The 18,706-nt window shown below is 43.8% G+C and overlaps 1 protein-coding gene across 1 annotated transcript in view; it reads right to left on the bottom strand.

Moving 5' to 3' along the window:
- Positions 1-9,369, bottom strand: part of stat1b (signal transducer and activator of transcription 1b) — a 51,055-nt gene extending 41,686 nt beyond the window's left edge. The window contains exons 1-2 of the mRNA XM_060930460.1: positions 9,241-9,369; positions 2,562-2,689 (exon numbers count right to left, since the gene is read on the bottom strand). Coding sequence (XP_060786443.1) covers positions 2,562-2,689 — 128 coding nt within the window. The 5' untranslated portion in view covers positions 9,241-9,369. The remainder of the gene's footprint in view (positions 1-2,561; positions 2,690-9,240) is intronic.
- Positions 9,370-18,706: the final 9,337 nt, after the last annotated feature.

Genomic DNA, 18,706 nt, shown 5'->3' with positions numbered 1-18,706 from the left:
AGCAGCCTTCATTATGGTTTCTTTTTTCATCTGAAAAGTGCTCTCTTATGGAATATGCTGCTCAGATACAAACTTTTTTTTTCTGTAACATTTAATTTTGTGCTGGAAACGAACACTTGGACTCTAAAATGTTTTTCTACTGACTCGATAATGTAGATGTCATAAAATAGGAATCTAACAAAGTTTGTATGAAAAAAGGGGGCTAAGACTTTTGCGCAGTTTATAGATAGATAGATAGATAGATAGATAGATAGATAGATAGATAGATAGATAGATAGATAGATAGATAGAATAGTTGTCATAGTTACTCTTTAGTGTTGGTGAAATTTCCATGTCAGCATGAGAACTTCAGAAAGCCTTATCTGCATTATGGCTATATTGGTGAGACGACTCAGGAATTTTGTATTTATACTTGAAAAACAAAATGTAACGTTAGGCTAACTAGTTAAGACTAACATTGCTTGCTAATAATAGGCAACTCCTCGATGTAAAATGGCATATGACTGGTTGACTGTGCATTTAATGAAGTAATGTAGCAGCTAGGCTAATGCTACTGAATATGGAAAGTGTATACTGTTCTTACTGTCCATGGGGTATAGCCTCCTGTGTCAGCACTGAAGACATTTCAGTTAGGATTAAGGCAGAAACAATGTGAGGACTGTAATACCATGGGGGATTCCCATCACCATGCCCATAACCCCTCACCATAACTCGATGTAAAGTTAGTCTACTGCAGAGGTGGACAAAGAATGCAACTTCATTACTTAAGTCTAAGTACAGATCCCACTGGTCAAATGTTACTCTGATACAAGTGAAAATTGTCCAGTCAAATTTTTACTTAAGTTAAAGTACTAAAGTATTTGCTTTTAAAAATATTTAAGTATTAAAAGTACATTTTCTGTCACTGCATTGTTGTATTATTGCCACAATGCTTACAAAACCAAATGCCGTTACCAAAGACAGAAATGTGAATTCACAAAATGAACGCATGCTGTGCATCATGGTGGTTTAATGTTAAGCTAGCTAGTCAGTGAAACTCCACCTGACATGCTAGCAAACTTGTTTCAAACTCAAAATCATATTGGGTAGCTAACGCTACTAGAAAAGAATGATTTCTACATTCTGTTTATTTGGCAAGATTATGCTAAAACATATTTCTGAAAGGACTTCAAATAAGTTAACATTATTCATGTTAGTGTAAAAAGACATGCAGGTTAGGTTAACTGGTGACTCTAAATTGAGCGTAGGTGTGAATGTGAGTGTGAATGGTTGTGTGTCTCTGTGTGTCGCCCTGCGGTGACCTGGCAACTTGTCAGGGTGTACCCCACCTTTCGCCCGTAGTCAGCTGGGATAGGATCCAGCTCGCCTGCGACCCTGCAGAACAGGATAAGTGGCTACAGATAATGGATGGATGTTAGCGTAACTCCATTTTTACATGCTAACTAAGAGCGTCCAAGTTAACTAGCTATGTGTTATTGTTAGCCGTGGACAAGGCTACGGCAACTTGGTGGGCAAATCCATAGAAAGTCATGTGACTAACCAGACTGCATAGCTATTACAACGTTATCGCTAGCTCTAAAAGCACAGACAACTTCATTGCAGGCTTTCTTTTGGAATAAAATGTTTCTATACCTCAATATGCTTCCGCAGGTCGGACGGCGAGTTTTTGGAGTCTGTGATGTAGTTTGTTTTGAGCAAACAAAGCAAACATTGAAAACGAAACGAATCTTTCTTTAATCCTTTCAAAAAACTGAAACATGGGTTCTAGCTATAGAACCGTGGGTGTGTGTGTGCATTCCCCAGAAGAACCGCCTCCTTCCATTCTACCATCAACTGATCGTGTTCAAATAACGCTGCTGAGAAATCACTGAACTTGATTTTATCCAGTCTGTGGACATGACGTGAACCTAGTGATCACTGATCGGCTGTCTCAGTGTCACCTGCAAAAAAACCAATCACATTTTGAAAAGAAAAAAAATTCACTTTCAAAGCTGTTTCATAGTAACGAGTAACGAGGACCTTGTTAGAAATGTAGTGGAGTGAAAAGTACGATATTTGCCTTTCAAATGGAGTGACGTTAAAGTCATAAGTTGCCAAAAAAATACTCAAGTAAAGTACAGTTACTCAAAAAGTGTACTTAAGTACAGTACTCAAGTAAATGTACTTCGTTACTGTCCACCTCTGGTCTACTGTAATGCAGGCCAGATATCATGAATATGGACAGGGAGACAAAGTTTGTGCCCCTCCCCTCATCCACACCCACTCCAGCACCACCAGCAGACCATAGATCTTCAAATATCATGTAAATGTCTTACTTCTTCCAAGGAAGAAAGGTGAACTCTCCTAACTGCCCACAGATATAAGCAAACATGTACATAAGCAAGAGTAACAGGTTTAACCAAGAACTGTTCCTTGCTACGGTAGTCTGGCTTTGTCTACAGTAACACACATTACTCATCACATCGCTTTTGAATGAAAACTCTGTGACATGATATGACTGTGCGTGCTGAAAGATCTTTAACAGACAAAGGGTTTAAAATGTCTTTCATTTAATTTCTCACCAGTCAATGCTTTCAATCCACTGGCTGAGGTACTGACGGATCTCCATGGGGAACGTGTCATCGTACAGCTGGTCAATTTGCTCCAGGTATCTTGAGTCCAGCTGTTGTAGCTGGTACCAAAGTGACATCTACCAACAGAATAAATAATCATAATAAATACATGTGACGACTGGCAAAGAACGCCTCCCTTTTCCTTATTACCAAGCCTTTTGTCTCTAATGCAAGTCACTTACATATTACATGATTTAGTTTGTATTTGACTCAAGTTGATCCTGTATATAATGAGCAAAACAGAAAATTCCAGAGGGTGTTGACTTTCGAACTGAATTAATCATTTAATAATGAGGATTATTATTCTCACTTTTACAGTGTTTCTTTGTCAGCTCAAGGATGAGTCTTTTCCCTGATTGCACAAGTACTAATACTAATCTACAGTGGTGCTTGAAAGTTTGTGAACCCTTTAGAATTTTCTATATTTCTGCATAAATATGACCTAAAACATCATCAGATTTTCACACAAGTCCTAAAAGTAGATAAAGAGAACCCAGTTAAACAAATGAGACACAAATATTATACTTGGCCATTTATTTATGAGGAAAATGATCCAATATTACATATCTGTGAGTGGCAAAAGTATGTGACCCTTTGCTTTCAGTATCTGGTGTGACCCCCTTGTGCAGCAATAACTGCAACTAAATGCTTCCAGTAACTGTTGATCAGTCCTGCACACCGGCTTGGAGGAATTTTAGCCCGTTCCTCCGTACAGAACAGCTTCAACTCTGGGATGTTGGTGGGTTTCCTCACATGAACTGCTCGCTTCAGGTCCTTCCACAACATTTCCATTGGATTAAGGTCAGGACTTTGACTTGGCCATTCCAAAACATTCACTTTATTCTTCTTTAACCATTCTTTGGTAGAACGACTTGTGTGCTTAGGGTCGTTGTCTTGCTGCATGACCCACCTTCTCTTGAGATTCAGTTCATGGACAGATGTCCTGACATTTTCCTTTAGAATTCGCTGGTATAATTCAGAATTCATTGTTCCATCAAGGATGGCAAGCCGTCCTGGTCCAGATGCAGCAAAACAGGCCCAAACCATGATATTATCACCACCATGTTTCACAGATGGGATAAGGTTCTTATGCTGGAATGCAGTGTTTTCCTTTCTCCAAACATAATGCTTCTCATTTAATCCAAAGTTCTATTTTGGTCTCATCCATCCACAAAGCATTTTTCCAATAGCCCTCTGGCTTGTCCACATGATCTTTAGCAAACTGCAGACGAGCAGCAATGTTCTTTTTGGAGAGCAGTGGCATTCTCCTTGCAACCCTGCCATGCACACCATTGTTGTTCAGTGTTCTACTGATGGTGGACTCATGAACATTAACATTAGCCAATGTGAGAGAGGCCTTAAGTTGCTTAGAAGTTACCCTGGGGTCCTTTGTGACCTCGCCAACTATTACACGCCTTGCTCTTGGAGTGATCTTTGTTGGTTGACCACTCCTGGGGAGGGTAACAATGGACTTGAATTTCCTCAATTTGTACACAATTTGTCTGACTGTGGATTGGTGGAGTCCAAACTCTTTAGAGATGGTTTTGTAACCTTTTCCAGCCTGATGAGCATCAACAACGCTTTTTCTGAAGTCCTCAGAAATCTCCTTTGTTCGTACCATGATACACTTCCACAAACATGTGTTGTGAAGCTCAGACTTTGATAGATCCCTGTTCTTTAAATAAAACAGGGTGCCCACTCACACCTGTTTGTCGTCCCATTGATTGAAAACACCTGACTCTAATTTCACCTTCAAATTAACTGCTAATCCTAGAGGTTCACATACTTTTGCCACTTACAGATATGTAATATTGGATGATTTTCCTCAATAAATAAATGACCAAGTATAATATTTTTGTCTCATTTGTTTAACTGGGTTCTCTTTATCTACTTTTAGGACTTGTGTGAAAATCTGATGATGTTTTAGGTCATATTTATGCAGAAATATAGAAAACTCTAAAGGGTTCACAAACTTTCAAGCACCACTGTAAACCAAATATGTATGACAATAACACACTCACTGACAAATCAAATTCATTTACGAGCCCACCAGGCGAGTAAACCAGTCTGACGCTCGATCATATAGTGACCGTAAAGCATGTCCCTGACACAGCTCATTTGTATTTAGTGATGCCCACATTGCTCCATAAAGGGCTAGAAAAATGGAATGAGCTGGGTCGAATACACAGATGGGCAACTGGTGGCCCACGGGCCGTACACGGCCTGCAGTATCATTCAATATGACCAGCAGGATGCTTTTTTTCTCTATCTGAGCAGAAAAACATCTAGCTTCAGGTGGCTGGACAATATTTGATTCAGAAGCTATTACTGTCATCACCCAGGGGTTTGCTGGTTCTCACTGCTCAGCTGTTTGATATAGGATTCAATCCTGCAGCAGTCGTTTACCTTTTACCTCAGCTAATTACTGCTATTTGAATGAACTCAAACTTCTGTGAAGATGTGTCAAAAATAAGAGAAAAGTTGACCACAAAAACTTCAAGTTACAATCAAAATGGGGAAAAGCTTTATATATATATATATATATATATATATATTTTTTTTTTTTTTTTTTTACTGAATTCATGCATAAACCTATGTGCTATAGACCAAATCTGTGAAGGATTTCGGTCTGAAACACCACAACTCACAAAGAGACGTCTGAGAGGTGCACAGGTGCCACCAGAGCTGCCGGAGTCTCGGATTTGAAGGGGAAGGAATTAAGATTTGAGATGTAATGAAACTGAAAGGGATACGATCTGTGTCCAGACGTTTTTGTGTGTTGGAAATGTATTTTCTGTACTGAGACATTTAAATCTCCTTGAAAATGTGTGATGTGAAGTAGCAGTGCTTGTTAATTGAAAATTAATTTTTCCAGTTCAATTGCAAATACTGAACGCTGAGTTGTTAATAAAAGCTTCAAAAACACATTGCATTACTCAACCATGAGTTACCACAGTAATGGGGAAACTGTAGGAAGAGGGTGAACTTTGTGAAAGTATAGCTTTGTCATCTGTCCTCCAGTAGTAAGGAGAAAAATGTTTTGGCTCTCATCACCAGCAAAGTCATCCATCCCAGATCTAAAGTGTTGCACAGTGACAAGAAGGAAGATGCTGTTTCAAACTTTCAACTCATTCTGGCTTTAAGCATCCTGTTCCTCATAACCATGACCTGTGTTAAATCTTCTATCAGCCGAGGTGTTTGAATAGACAGACTGCCCCGTCCTCCATTTACACAGGTCTTCTGGTCTTTATTGAACAATTAGTTTAATTTGCCTTAAATTACTGGTTTGTTGTGGCTAGCTTTCTTTATTTCTATATTCTTTAATTAATGCCAATAATATAAAATGACCAGGCTTTATAAAATGGTCTCAATGGTCCTCTTAGTCTCTGATTTAATGACCTAGCATGAGGATGTATTTTTGATTGAGACTCCAAAGCTCTTCTATAAGCTGCTCTGGATAGTGGCGTCTGCTAAATGCTGTAAATGTACATACGGTAGATCAGAAATTTAAACTTGACAGTGTAATCCATGTATAAAAGTGCAGTAATCCATGCAAATGATATGATCTGAAGTCAGTCAAGCAAGCTTTACATTAGTTAGCCTTCTTATGTGCAAATTTACACACATGGGTTTTTCCAAAAAAAACCCAAAACACTTTTGGCAGCTGGATTCTGGATTTTCTGATGAAGCAACAACATCAATCCATTCCAATTAACACTGTTCCAATCGCTGTTAAGACAGAAGTAGCCCTCGTCACTGCATGGCACACTGAGAATATTTCTCTTTTTACATCAGCAAAACAAAGGAAATCACAGTTGATTTGAGAAGAGGAAGAGGAGAGAATGCAGCCGTATGAATATCGAGCACCGCAGTGGAAAGAGTGAGCAGTTGGTCATGCCACACATTCCATCTTACAAGAAAAGCCCAACAGCATCTCCATGTTCTAACGAGACTTCCAAAAGAGATGTACTTGCATCACAGTCTGGTGTGGCAGCTCTACTGTCCCTGACTGCAAGGTCCTGCTTTCCTCGAGTGTGCGACACCTACAGCAACACCAAAAGATGTCTGAAGAAAGTATTCAGCCTTGTCTCAGACCGCACTCGCCTCAGCTACAGCGTGTTTTGTCCTCCTACTATCTGGAACTGATTCTGGAGCATACAAACACAAGACTAAACAATCGCTTGTTGCCAAGGACAGTTGAGCTGCTCATATCACACACACTGTGAACAACGCTTTGTCCTAATCACCACCCTTGACACAGGTACGGTACTTCTACAGTACACGCATCGCCACTTTATCTATTTCAATACTTCAACTGCCTGTTATCTATCTGCACTGTTATCCCAACTTTCTACGTGGTTAACATTTAAATCTGCACTTCACAGACACCAGCACCACGAATATCTATCAGTAAACACTGACTAGACCCACACACTACCCTGAAGCTACACTGCTTCTTGGAGTTTTTCTTTGTTTTTTTGTCATCCTCCTTCCATCTGTGTCCTGTCCACTACTGCAACTCTCCTGATATTCTCAGTCTTGTCATGTTATTTGCATTAACACTTGTTATATATTTACACCTGAGGCTCGGTAAATTGCATTTCATTCCACTGTATATGCCTGTATATGTATGATAACAATTAAACACTGGATTGAATTAAATTGAAGTAGCTGGGATTGTTGGTGCCTCTGGTAAACTAGATAAATTCAGGAAGGTTCACATCTTGTGCTTTTATCAACTTTTTATCTGACAAAAAAAAAATAGATGCTGGATAGGCCACATCTACGGGTGAGAAGTCCCTACACACCCAGAAGAAAGAAACTACAAGCAACACGAGCTGGTCTCCTGTTAGTGTGAGCGTAAGGAAAGGTTTAAATACACTGTACACACCACATGTAAGTAGGAAGTACTTTGTTCTTTCTCTACTTTTCTTCCAGGCAACTATAAAAAATAACTTCACTTATTCAAAGAAAAAAAAACCAACAACTAATAGTCGGGATGTGATATCTGCTTGTCCAAGGTTTCAATTCCTGATGCATCTAAATCTAACAATATTTTCTTCATGCGAATTGACAGACAGACAGATGCTGTGCTTTCACTGAAGTACATGTTCTCCTGGACATTACAGGGTCAATGTCATATCAGGCTTAATCAGGCTTGTGCTAAATGTGGCCATGAATGTTGATCTGGCGTAGAGTAGAGTGGGGGAAAAAGCCCCCGTGGGGTAATACGCCCCCGGCCTGTTTTACCCAAAATAACCACCAGATGGCACAAAGTTACATTTCTATTGTTGATATGGACTGGCTTGACAATGGGGATATACAAATATCCACTGTGGATCGCAGATCAGCAACGCAGCGGAGAGAAATCAAATTTCATGGTAAGTGATATAATTTTCAGATATCAGTAAAACTGTATTTAGATAGCTGCTATTTCGTCAGATATCACAGCTGTGTATGTGGTATGAGTAGACAAGTCAGTACGTTAAAAATATACATTAGGTATAAAAAGTTGAATCACATTTTGAAAGTAAGACCCTTTTTTGTAAAAGTGTAGTCTGTGGGGTAAAACGCCCCCTTAATGGCGGGGTAAATGGCCCCCAGGGGGCTTCGTTTCCTTTTATCATAATTACTGTTTTTCATACATTTCTGAATAGCAGATACATAGTTTTTAATAACATCTCGCTTACCTGATTGAGTAAAGCAAGTAATTTGAACTTAATATAAAAAAAATGAATGTTAGCATTATTTATTGATGAACTTGTTCTTTGTTAATTCATGTTCAATCCACACAAAATTATATTGAAATTAAAATGCAAAATATAATAAAATAATGCATCTATTCATTAATTCAGGGATATTTTCTTGTTTCTTTCACATTATAGGCTTAAGTAAACACTTTTGCTATCCAAACAGCTTTTTTTTTGAGTGAGGGGGCCTATTGCCCCACCTCAGGGGGCCTTTTACCCCACTGGGGGGGGGGGGGGGGGGGGGGGGGGGGTAAAAGGCCCACTTGGCACAATGTTTGTTTTTGTTAAAAAAAAAAATTAAGTATTAACTTTAGGCAAACTTTAGGTGGCATTATTGTTCATGTCACTGTTGTCAAAAACTATGATAAAACTAAACACATGGTTCATTTCAACTTGGAGAAAAACTGAATTTTCCTTAAGGGGGGCTTTTCCCCCCACTCTACTCTACTCTACTCTACAAGAGAAAAAGAGGATTAATAATACAGTGCAACTATAACTTTAAAAATTTATTAAGTTATAAAGTATATATGTATATACTTTATCTTTTTTGGTAATAAGTTTATCCTATAGCTTTGTGCAAAGCATGCACACTTTAATGGAAATGTAAAAATAAGCGAAATTGCATGCACTTTTACACCTTTGAAATATCATCATCATTATCAACAACAACAACAACAACAACAATAATAATAATAATAATAATAATAATAATAATAATAATAATAATAATGTTTAATCACATATAGCTATTAAATATATAGCTAAGTGATCTAAAGTCAAAATTAATAATAAAAATAGAGATCTAGGACTAAAAAAACCCGTTCAGTGATTTATTGTAACATTTCATAACCAAATCACTTATAAAATAAATATCTTACCTTTAAAAATGTTCGGATTTGGTCCAATAAGGACTCGCTGTAGAATTCTGTAGAATTTAAAGACGGTCTGAAGGTTCTGAAGGTTCTGACTGGTGCCAGCTGAGGATTCTGCAGCAGGATCTCCGGCTCCTCTGTCTGAAACCCGACACATGAAGCTCCAGACCCACAGCCTCCGCGGATCAGCCAATCACAACGCCACATTGCCGCGATTTGCCCGCCCTCCATTCGCCAGCCAATCAGCGGCGAATGCGCATGTGTTAGCCCCCCCTCCGTTCTCGTCTGGCTGTTCTGGTCAGGGTGTGTCCTCCCTCCGCCAGCTTCACAAAACGCAACTCAGGAGTGAATAGAAACTTAGGAAGCCCAGCAGTGAGTGGAAGTGTTCAGGGTGTTCAGGCCCAGTGAGTGGAAGTGTTCAGGGTGTTCAGGCCCAGTGAGAATCCTGTGTGTGTCAATACAGTCAGCATTCCAGCTCAATTGCTGTTTTGCAACAGGTTTGATATAATTATATGTAGAATAAAAGGTGGTGAATGAGGGGTATAATTAAACAGGGTGTGGTCTTAAATTAAGATGTGAAAATACTTTGACACATTGTGTTTAAACATTAAAAGAAACTTTGATTTTGTTGTGAATTATTTTAATTTGTCCTGAAAGTTTAGTAGTAGGGGAGAACAGGGTTGTTTGTAACACTGTCCATTCCTCTGAACAGCAACAAGCTCCAGTCTTAACCCTCACTCCATACCTGTTCAGTCGCATCCCTTACCTGCCTGTAAAAAAAGGTTGATTTCACACAAGGGTTTTTCCTTCTGGCAGTTTGGTGGCGTATGAAAGCGTTCTCCGAGCCCATGCAGGACCAAAGAACTGATTGAAAATAGCGGAGGCTTTGATGAAAACACACATGTACATTTATGCCTTCAAATAAAAAACTCAACACACCCATATAAGGAACAAATATCTCAGTTGGGAAATTCCATTTGATACAAGACTAATAAGCCCACATATTTACGTTCTTCACACAAACCCATTATTCCTTGGAATTTAACACATAAAACTGTAAATGATTTAATTGTGACAACTGCCAAAAAGGGGAGGGGCTGTAGGGCGGAATTAAAGGAAGTCTGGAAATGCCTGGGGGGAAAAATCCCTAATTGTTCACTTCAGCTGAACCCTGGCGCAGTCTGCTCTCAGTGCTGTTTACCAGTTAATTGACCAATTCAACTTGTCATGTTACTTCCTGTTTCAAGTTTTGCAGGGGAAACAGTGGTTATGATCAGCTGAGGAAACAGAAAACCTTAGATATATGTAGCAAAGAAGGTAAAGACAGGCATTTAAACACAAAGCTACAACTAATAAACCCTCTGAATTACATTTATGTATATGAAATTTCAACGTCTTCACTGGAACGGTTGATGTGTTTAAAAACAAACTTTCTTAGAAGTATTAAGATTAATTGAGAATGACAGGAATCTCAATAGAGGCAAAGCAAACAAATTCCACTATTATGTATCAATACAGACCTAACACAATAAACTCACACTGGAGCAATGCGTTCATCTTCGTTAAAACAACACTCACAACACACACAGGTCCTCGTTTGCAGGTATTCCTACATGATGGCATGCCATGCATTTAAAAAGCACTGTTCTTGAGTGTTGGGAAAATGCGTGGACAAAAGTGATGGATATCCCATCCAATTCAGTATGGAATTAGAGAAGTGATCAGAACCTGTGTTACATGTGTTTTTGTGACAACGTGCACAATTGTGAGTTTACTGTGGGCAGAGAGCAAACATTAAAGTCTGTGTCAAACTTGGGGAATCACCAATGGAGGCCCTGGAAATACTTCACAAAGCCGATGGCAATGAAGCAGTGAGCTGGGTGAAACGTTCTGAGAGGCATTCATGTGTCAAGAGGGGGATGAAGGGGATGTTTGCTCATAGGCTTGCTGAAGCATTTCAGTGATGTCCAATAGTGATGGCAAATACTTACACATTATGCAAACGTGCACATGCACATTGACACAAAACATGTGAAACACAGGCACCACTGTTGACAGCGTGACATGACATGACATGACGGGGCATACTGACTGATGAGAGTTAGGGGAAAGGTGGGCATTAGGTCCCACACTTTTTTGTTTTTTAAAAAAAATTACATGGTATACAGAATGCAACTTTATTAACAGTGTAGTAGAACAAACACATAATTATAAATTAACTGCCATCAAATCCAATGACAGAAGTGCAATAGTTTTCCGACAAGTCAACTTTTTTACAGTCGAGCTGATTCCCCACAGGTGTGGGGCAATAAAGCCCCAGCAGAAGAGTCCAACTTTAAATTTCTATTTCATTTTACTGTGTGCAGTTATCCAGGCTTGTAGTACTCAAATCCAGGACTCAGACTCGAGTCCGACTCGTGCCCTAATTTTAAGGACTTGTGACTCGACTCGGACATGAGCACTGATGACTCGGACTCGGACTTGTGCATTAACTGCATTAGGACTCGGAAAATGGAGAAGAGGACTCGGATTTTTTCTTTATTTTTTTGGTAACATGCCATAATAATCTGGCATAAGATATTTATATCTAGATTAATTTTTATACCGGGCGGCACGGTGGTGTAGTGGTTAGCGCTGTCACCTCACAGCAAGAAGGTCCGGGTTCGAGCCCCGTGGCCGGCGAGGGCCTTTCTGTGTGGAGTTTGCATGTTCTCCCCGTGTCCGCGTGGGTTTCCTCCGGGTGCTCCGGTTTCCCCCACAGTCCAAAGACATGCAGGTTAGGTTAACTGGTGACTCTAAATTGAGCGTAGGTGTGAATGTGAGTGTGAATGGTTGTCTGTGTCTATGTGTCAGCCCTGTGATGACCTGGCGACTTGTCCAGGGTGAACCCCGCCTTTCGCCCGTAGTCAGATGGGATAGGCTCCAGCTTGCCTGCGACCCTGTAGAAGGATAAAGCAGCTAGAGATAATGAGATGAGATGAGATCATGCTACAACTGACCCCACTCTCCCCTAGAATAAGGAAACAGCATACACAGGAAGCTCTTTTTTATTTCTCTTCTTCCTTTTATTTTCCCCCAAATTCCACTGACTGTTCTCATGCATGTTTCAGAGCTCTGACCCACCTGACTGACCACAGGAGCAGTGAGACTCACCCCGAGCTGCTGAAGGGATTAATGGGTTACAGTGAACCTGCTGCCTCTTGGCCAGGTCGCTTCTGAAAAGAGATTTTATATCTCAGTAAGCTTTACCTGGTGAGATAAAACAAATAAGGAGAGAGACAGGGCTGTGAAAACCCCGCGGTGTAGAGGAGGGAGAGGAGGGGATGAGCTCAGCTGCTGGAACAGCCAGTTGCAAAACCACGTGTTTTCTGAGAAAGCGAAAGTGTTCCTGAGCTGCGCTCTGCACTGACGGAGGAGAAACGAAACCTGAGGAAGTGCAGCGCCAGAGTTTCCCAGTAAAGCAGCCCAGTGATCCGCACCGGGCTCCTGCGCTTCTGATTGGCGGATGAGATGAGACGGAGGGACTCGAACCCATGAGCAGCTGTGTGACCCCGCGGTCCTCAGGGTGAACCTCAGTGTTTGCGACAAAAAGAAAATTGTCCTGAAAGTAAACCGTGCGAAACAATATTAATGTTATTTTATTTATCGGAGAAATTTCAAACATATCCGCCGACACGCTTTTATATTCACTGCTTTTTACAAAAAATAAACAAATAGTCTGTCACTTTACCTTCAACACTGTACACACACACATAGAATAGAAAGCCTTTATTGTCATCACACAGAGTATAACTGTTAGGGTTTTGCTGGGATTCGAACCTGGTTCGTTGGTGTGATAATCCAGCAAACCCCCACTAGGCCACCAGGGGGATGACTCAAATGCAGAGGCGTGAGGCGGAAGTAGAAAAAGAATCAAAAGATTTATTTAAACTATATACACTATATACAGGGCAAAACAAAAGACAAAAAAAAAAACAAAGAGTATAATCCAAAAGAAAAGCAAAGTGCAAAAATTCAAAAGCTAAGAAGATCAAAAAACACAGTACAAAGGAAACTGGAGATAAACATAACAGCACAAAGACTCCGTGACAAGAGGACTGAACTCAGGGGTATAAATAGACAAACTAATTAAGGACACAGGTGAAGATAATTAGGCAATTAACACAAACACAAAACACAGGAACAGTGGCGGCCTCTAGAGGCCAAAATAAACACGACATGAAAAGGAAATAACAGCGGTCTCTAGAGGCCAAAACAGTCCTAGTCCTAACAGGACCCCCCCCTCTAGGAGCGTCTCCTGACGTTCCCAGGGCGATCCGGATGGGCCGAATGGAAGTCCCGACATAGTTCTTTATCAAGGACATCCCGAGCAGGAACCCAGCAGCGCTCCTCAGGACCATAGCCCTCCCAGTCCACCAGATATTGCAACCCGCCGTGGACCCGGCGGGAGTCAAGCAGGCGATTCACAGTGAACACAGTCTGCCCCTGGAAGATGCGGGGGGGTGGGGGGTTCCTAGGGGCAGGGGCATACGTAGACGTCAGTACGGGCCGTAACAGGGAAACATGGAAAGTGGGGTTGATCCTCAGAGTCCGGGGCAACTGGAGCCGGTAGGAGACAGGGTTCACCCTGCGCACCACCTTGAAGGGGCCAATGTAGCGAGGAGCAAGCTTGCGGTTCTCCACCCGCAGTGGAAGGTCCTTAGTGGACAGCCAAACACGCTGCCCAGGGCGGAAAGCGTGTGCAGGTCTTCTATGGCGGTTGGCCTGAGTCTGGTTGGTTCTGGAGGTCTGTATGAGGGTCTTCCTGACCTTGCTCCAGGTCTTGCGACACCGTCTCACATATTGGTTGACCGAGGGCACCCCCGCGTCCTCTTCCTGGTCCGGGAACAGAGGTGGCTGGAACCCGAATTGGCACTGGAATGGCGACAGCTTGGTGGCCGATGACTGCAGGGTGTTGTGGGCGTACTCTGCCCATGGCAGCCAGGTGCTCCACGATGTCGGGTTATCCATAGCCAGGCCTCGCAGGGTGGTTTCCAGGTCCTGGTTGAGCCTCTCCGTCTGACCATTGGACTGTGGGTGAAACCCAGAGGAGAGGCTGGCAGTGGCTCCGATGACCTTGCAGAACCCGTGCCACACTCGGGAGGAGAACTGGGGCCCTCGGTCTGAGACGATGTCCTGTGGAAGACCAAAGACTCGGAAGACATGATTAAACAAAAGTTTCGCAGTTTCAAGAGCAGAGGGGAGTTTGCACAGTGGTATGAAGCGGCAGGCCTTGGAGAATCTGTAAACTAAGACCAAAATGACCGTGTTACCTTGTGACTCAGGGAGACCCGTGATAAAGTCGACTGCCACGTGGGACCAGGGACGCCGGGGAATGGTCAGAGGATGCAGGAGACCCTGGGGACGCTGTCGTGGGTTCTTGGTTCTGGTGCAAACCTCACAGGACAGGACAAATGACCTTACTTCCTGCTCCATGTTAGGCCACCAGAAGCGTCTTTTCAGGAAGTCCAGGGTCCTCCGAGTTCCCGGGTGGGCGGTGAGAGGGGAAGAGTGACCCCACTGGAGAACCTTGGCCCGGGCTTGATGTGGGACGTACAAGAGGCCCGGTGGCCCCGTCCCAGGACCGGGGTCCTGGCGTTGGGCTCGTCGGACAGCCTCCTCAATACCCCAGCGGACAGGGGCCACAATCCGGGACACAGGGATAATAGGCCCGACTTCATTCTCCCTGTTAGTGGCAGAGAACAGTCTGGACAGTGCGTCAGGTTTGGTGTTCTTGGAGCCGGGGCGGTATGAGAGGGTGAAGTCAAACCGACTGAAAAACAGGGCCCACCTAGCCTGTCGAGGGTTCAGTCTCTTGGCTTGCTGGAGGTACTCCAGGTTCTTGTGGTCAGTCCAAACCAGGAATGGATGTTGTGCTCCCTCCAGCCAGTGCCTCCACTCCTCAAGGGCCAGTTTGACCGCTAGCAGTTCTCGATCCCCCACATCGTACCGGGACTCAGCAGGACTCAGGCGGTGGGAGAAGTAAGCGCAGGGGTGCAGCTTTCCTTCCGAGCGTTGAGAGAGCACCGCGCCGACACCACTGTCCGAGGCGTCCACCTCCACGATGAATGGTTGGGAGGTGTCCGGGAGAACCAGAATGGGTGCCGTGCAGAAGCGGTCCTTGAGGTCTTTGAACGCCTTTTCCGCCTGAGGAGACCAGCCATAAGATCCACCTGTCCCTTTGGTGAGGTCTGACATGGGTGCTGCCACAGAACTGAAGTTCCTGATGAACTTGCGGTAGAAGTTAGCGAATCCTAAGAACCGCTGAACCTCCTTAACGGACTTGGGAGTAGGCCAATCCCGGACGGCCAGGGTCTTGGCAGGGTCCATTTGGAGTTGGCCTGTCCGTACAATAAATCCCAGAAAGGAGACCTCGGGAACATGAAATTCGCATTTCTGGGCCTTGGCGAACAGATTGTTCTGTAGCAGCCTCTGGAGAACCTGGCGGACATGGTGGCGGTGCTCCTGCACGGTCTTGGAAAAGATAAGGATGTCGTCGAGGTAGACAAAAACGTATAGGTTAATCATGTCCCTTAAGACGTCGTTGATTAGGGCCTGAAAAACAGCTGGTGCGTTGGTGAGTCCGAAGGGCATCACCTGGTATTCGTAGTGCCCAGACGGGGTGTTAAAGGCAGTCTTCCACTCGTCTCCCTGTCGGATACGGATGAGGTGGTATGCGTTCCGTAGGTCCAACTTGGTGAAGACGGTGGCGCCTTGGAGCAGGTCGAAAGCTGTGGACATCAGCGGAAGGGGATATCGGTTGCACACAGTGATCTTATTCAGGCCCCTGTAATCAATACATGGTCGGAGCCCCCCATCCTTCTTGCCGACAAAGAAGAAGCCGGCTCCAGCAGGTGAAGTGGAGGGTCGAATAAACCCAGAGACCAGGGCATCTTTGAGGTATTCCTCCATGGCCTTGCGTTCTGGCTGAGAGAGTGAAAACAGTCTGCCACGAGGAGGGGTAGTCCCAGGGAGCAAGTCGATGGCACAGTCGTAGGCCCGGTGCGGAGGAAGAACGGCGGCCCTGCTCTTGCTGAATACCTCCTTGAGATCCCAGTACTCTGTGGGAACTTGAGATAACTCGGTGAGATCAGGGGGCTCGGCAGGAGACACAGGAGAGCTAGAGAGCAGACAAGAGGCATGGCATGCAGGGCCCCATTCCACAACCTGGCTTGTTAACCAGTCTATGCGAGGGTTGTGGCGAGTAAGCCAAGGAAGGCCTAGAATAACTGGGAACTCAGGTGAAGGAATTAGGTGCAGGGATATTTCTTCCTTGTGACCTTGAGACTGGAGGAAGACTGGAGAAGTAACTTGAGTGACTCTACCATCACCTAACGCTTGGCCATCGAGGGCAGACACAGACAGAGGGACTTCAAGAGGTGCAGTCGGAATATTGATGCTTTGGGCGAAGTGAATATCCATAAAGTTCCCAGCCGCCCCTGAGTCTATCAAAGCTTGACAAGAGTGGACAGACTCACCCCAGGAGATGGAGACCGGGATGTAGATTCCTTGGCCAGGGAGTCCGGGAGAGAGGGTAGGCCCCGTCACAACCCTCCCTCGGCTGGACGGGGCGGTCCTTTTCCCAAGAGTTCGGGACATGATGCTCGGAAGTGACCAGGCTTGCCACAGTAGATGCAGCACTTGTCCCTCCTTCTGCGCTCCCTCTCAGATGCGGAGAGGCGAGTACGACCCACTTGCATGGGTTCTGGACAGTCACTGAAGGAGGTAGACGGTCTCCAGGTAGAGGTAGGGAGGCTGGGGGGGCTCAAGGCTTGGTGGCGTTCTCTCATCCTGTTGTCCAGACGAATAGCATGTGAGATGAGGGTTTCGAGGTCACTTGGGCATCCAATAGAGGCCAGACCGTCCTTGATGGGGTCAGACAGACCATGGTGGAAGGCTGACACCAGGGCAGTCTCGTTCCATCCACTTACTGCTGCGAGTGTTCGGAACGAGATGGCGTAATCTGCGACGCTTCCTCCTTGCCGGATGGACATGAGCTTTCGGGCTGCGTCGGTACTGATGTCTGCCTGATCGAAGACCCGAAGCATCTCTTCAGAAAACAGCTGGAAATCAAAGCACTCAGGTCCCTGTCTTTGCCAGATAGCAGTAGCCCAGGCTCGCGCCTTACCAGCTAATAAGGTGATCACAAAGGCAATCTTGCGGCGATCTGTAGTGTAGGTGGTAGGCTGAAGCTCAAAGGTGAGTTGACACTGGGTAAGGAACTCTCGGCACTCACTGTGCTTGCCGTCATACCTCTGTGGTGCAGGAAGGCTGGGTTCGCGAGGTGAAGAAGGCAGCATTGCAGGAGGCACTGGAGCAGGAGTGGGAGCTGGATCAGGAGCAGGAACTGGATCAGGAGCAGGAGATGCAGGCAGAGATGTCAGCTGTGCCAGGGTTTTCCCAATTTGCTGAAGCAGTTCCTCGTGGCGAGCGAGGGCCTCACGTTGGCTGGTGAGCGTACGTCCATGAGCGTCCATGGTTGCTCCGAAGCGTGTCAAAGCTGCCATAATTCCCTGAAGGTTGGCCGGGTAGACAGTTGAAGCAGCCTCTGCTGAGTCGGTCATGACGGAGTCTTTCTGTTAGGGTTTTGCTGGGATTCGAACCTGGTTCGTTGGTGTGATAATCCAGCAAACCCCCACTAGGCCACCAGGGGGATGACTCAAATGCAGAGGCGTGAGGCGGAAGTAGAAAAAGAATCAATAGATTTATTTAAACTATATACACTATATACAGGGCAAAACAAAAGACAAAAAAAAAACAAAGAGTATAATCCAAAAGAAAAGCAAAGTGCAAAAATTCAAAAGCTAAGAAGATCAAAAAACACAGTACAAAGGAAACTGGAGATAAACATAACAGCACAAAGACTCCGTGACAAGAGGACTGAACTCAGGGGTATAAATAGACAAACTAATTAAGGACACAGGTGAAGATAATTAGGCAATTAACACAAACACAAAACACAGGAACAGTGGCGGCCTCTAGAGGCCAAAATAAACACGACATGAAAAGGAAATAACAGCGGCCTCTAGAGGCCAAAACAGTCCTAGTCCTAACAATAACGAGATTCAGAGCTGCTCCATAAAGTGCACACACACATAGAATAAAAAGAAAAGGTATGTACAATATACAAAATACAAAAACTACTATTGAACTACTAGCTACTATATACAGGCACATTTGTATAGGTCCTGCATGGAGAATACACCCAAGACAAAGCACAGTAGATAAAACCTTAAGGGCAAGTAAAGTGGCTGATAGTAGCAGCATCCAGTGGTGTGCAACCATGTGTAACATTATAATTACAGTTCAAGTATATTGGCATTATAATTACAGTATATATATATATATATATATATATATATATATATATATATATATATATATATACACACACAGTTCAAGTATATTGGCATCAATACTCCAGTAGTATAAG

The sequence above is a fragment of the Neoarius graeffei genome, chromosome 9 (genome assembly GCF_027579695.1).
Source record: "Neoarius graeffei isolate fNeoGra1 chromosome 9, fNeoGra1.pri, whole genome shotgun sequence".
Taxonomy (NCBI): domain Eukaryota; kingdom Metazoa; phylum Chordata; class Actinopteri; order Siluriformes; family Ariidae; genus Neoarius; species Neoarius graeffei.
This window is presented reverse-complemented; position numbering and strand designations above follow the sequence as displayed.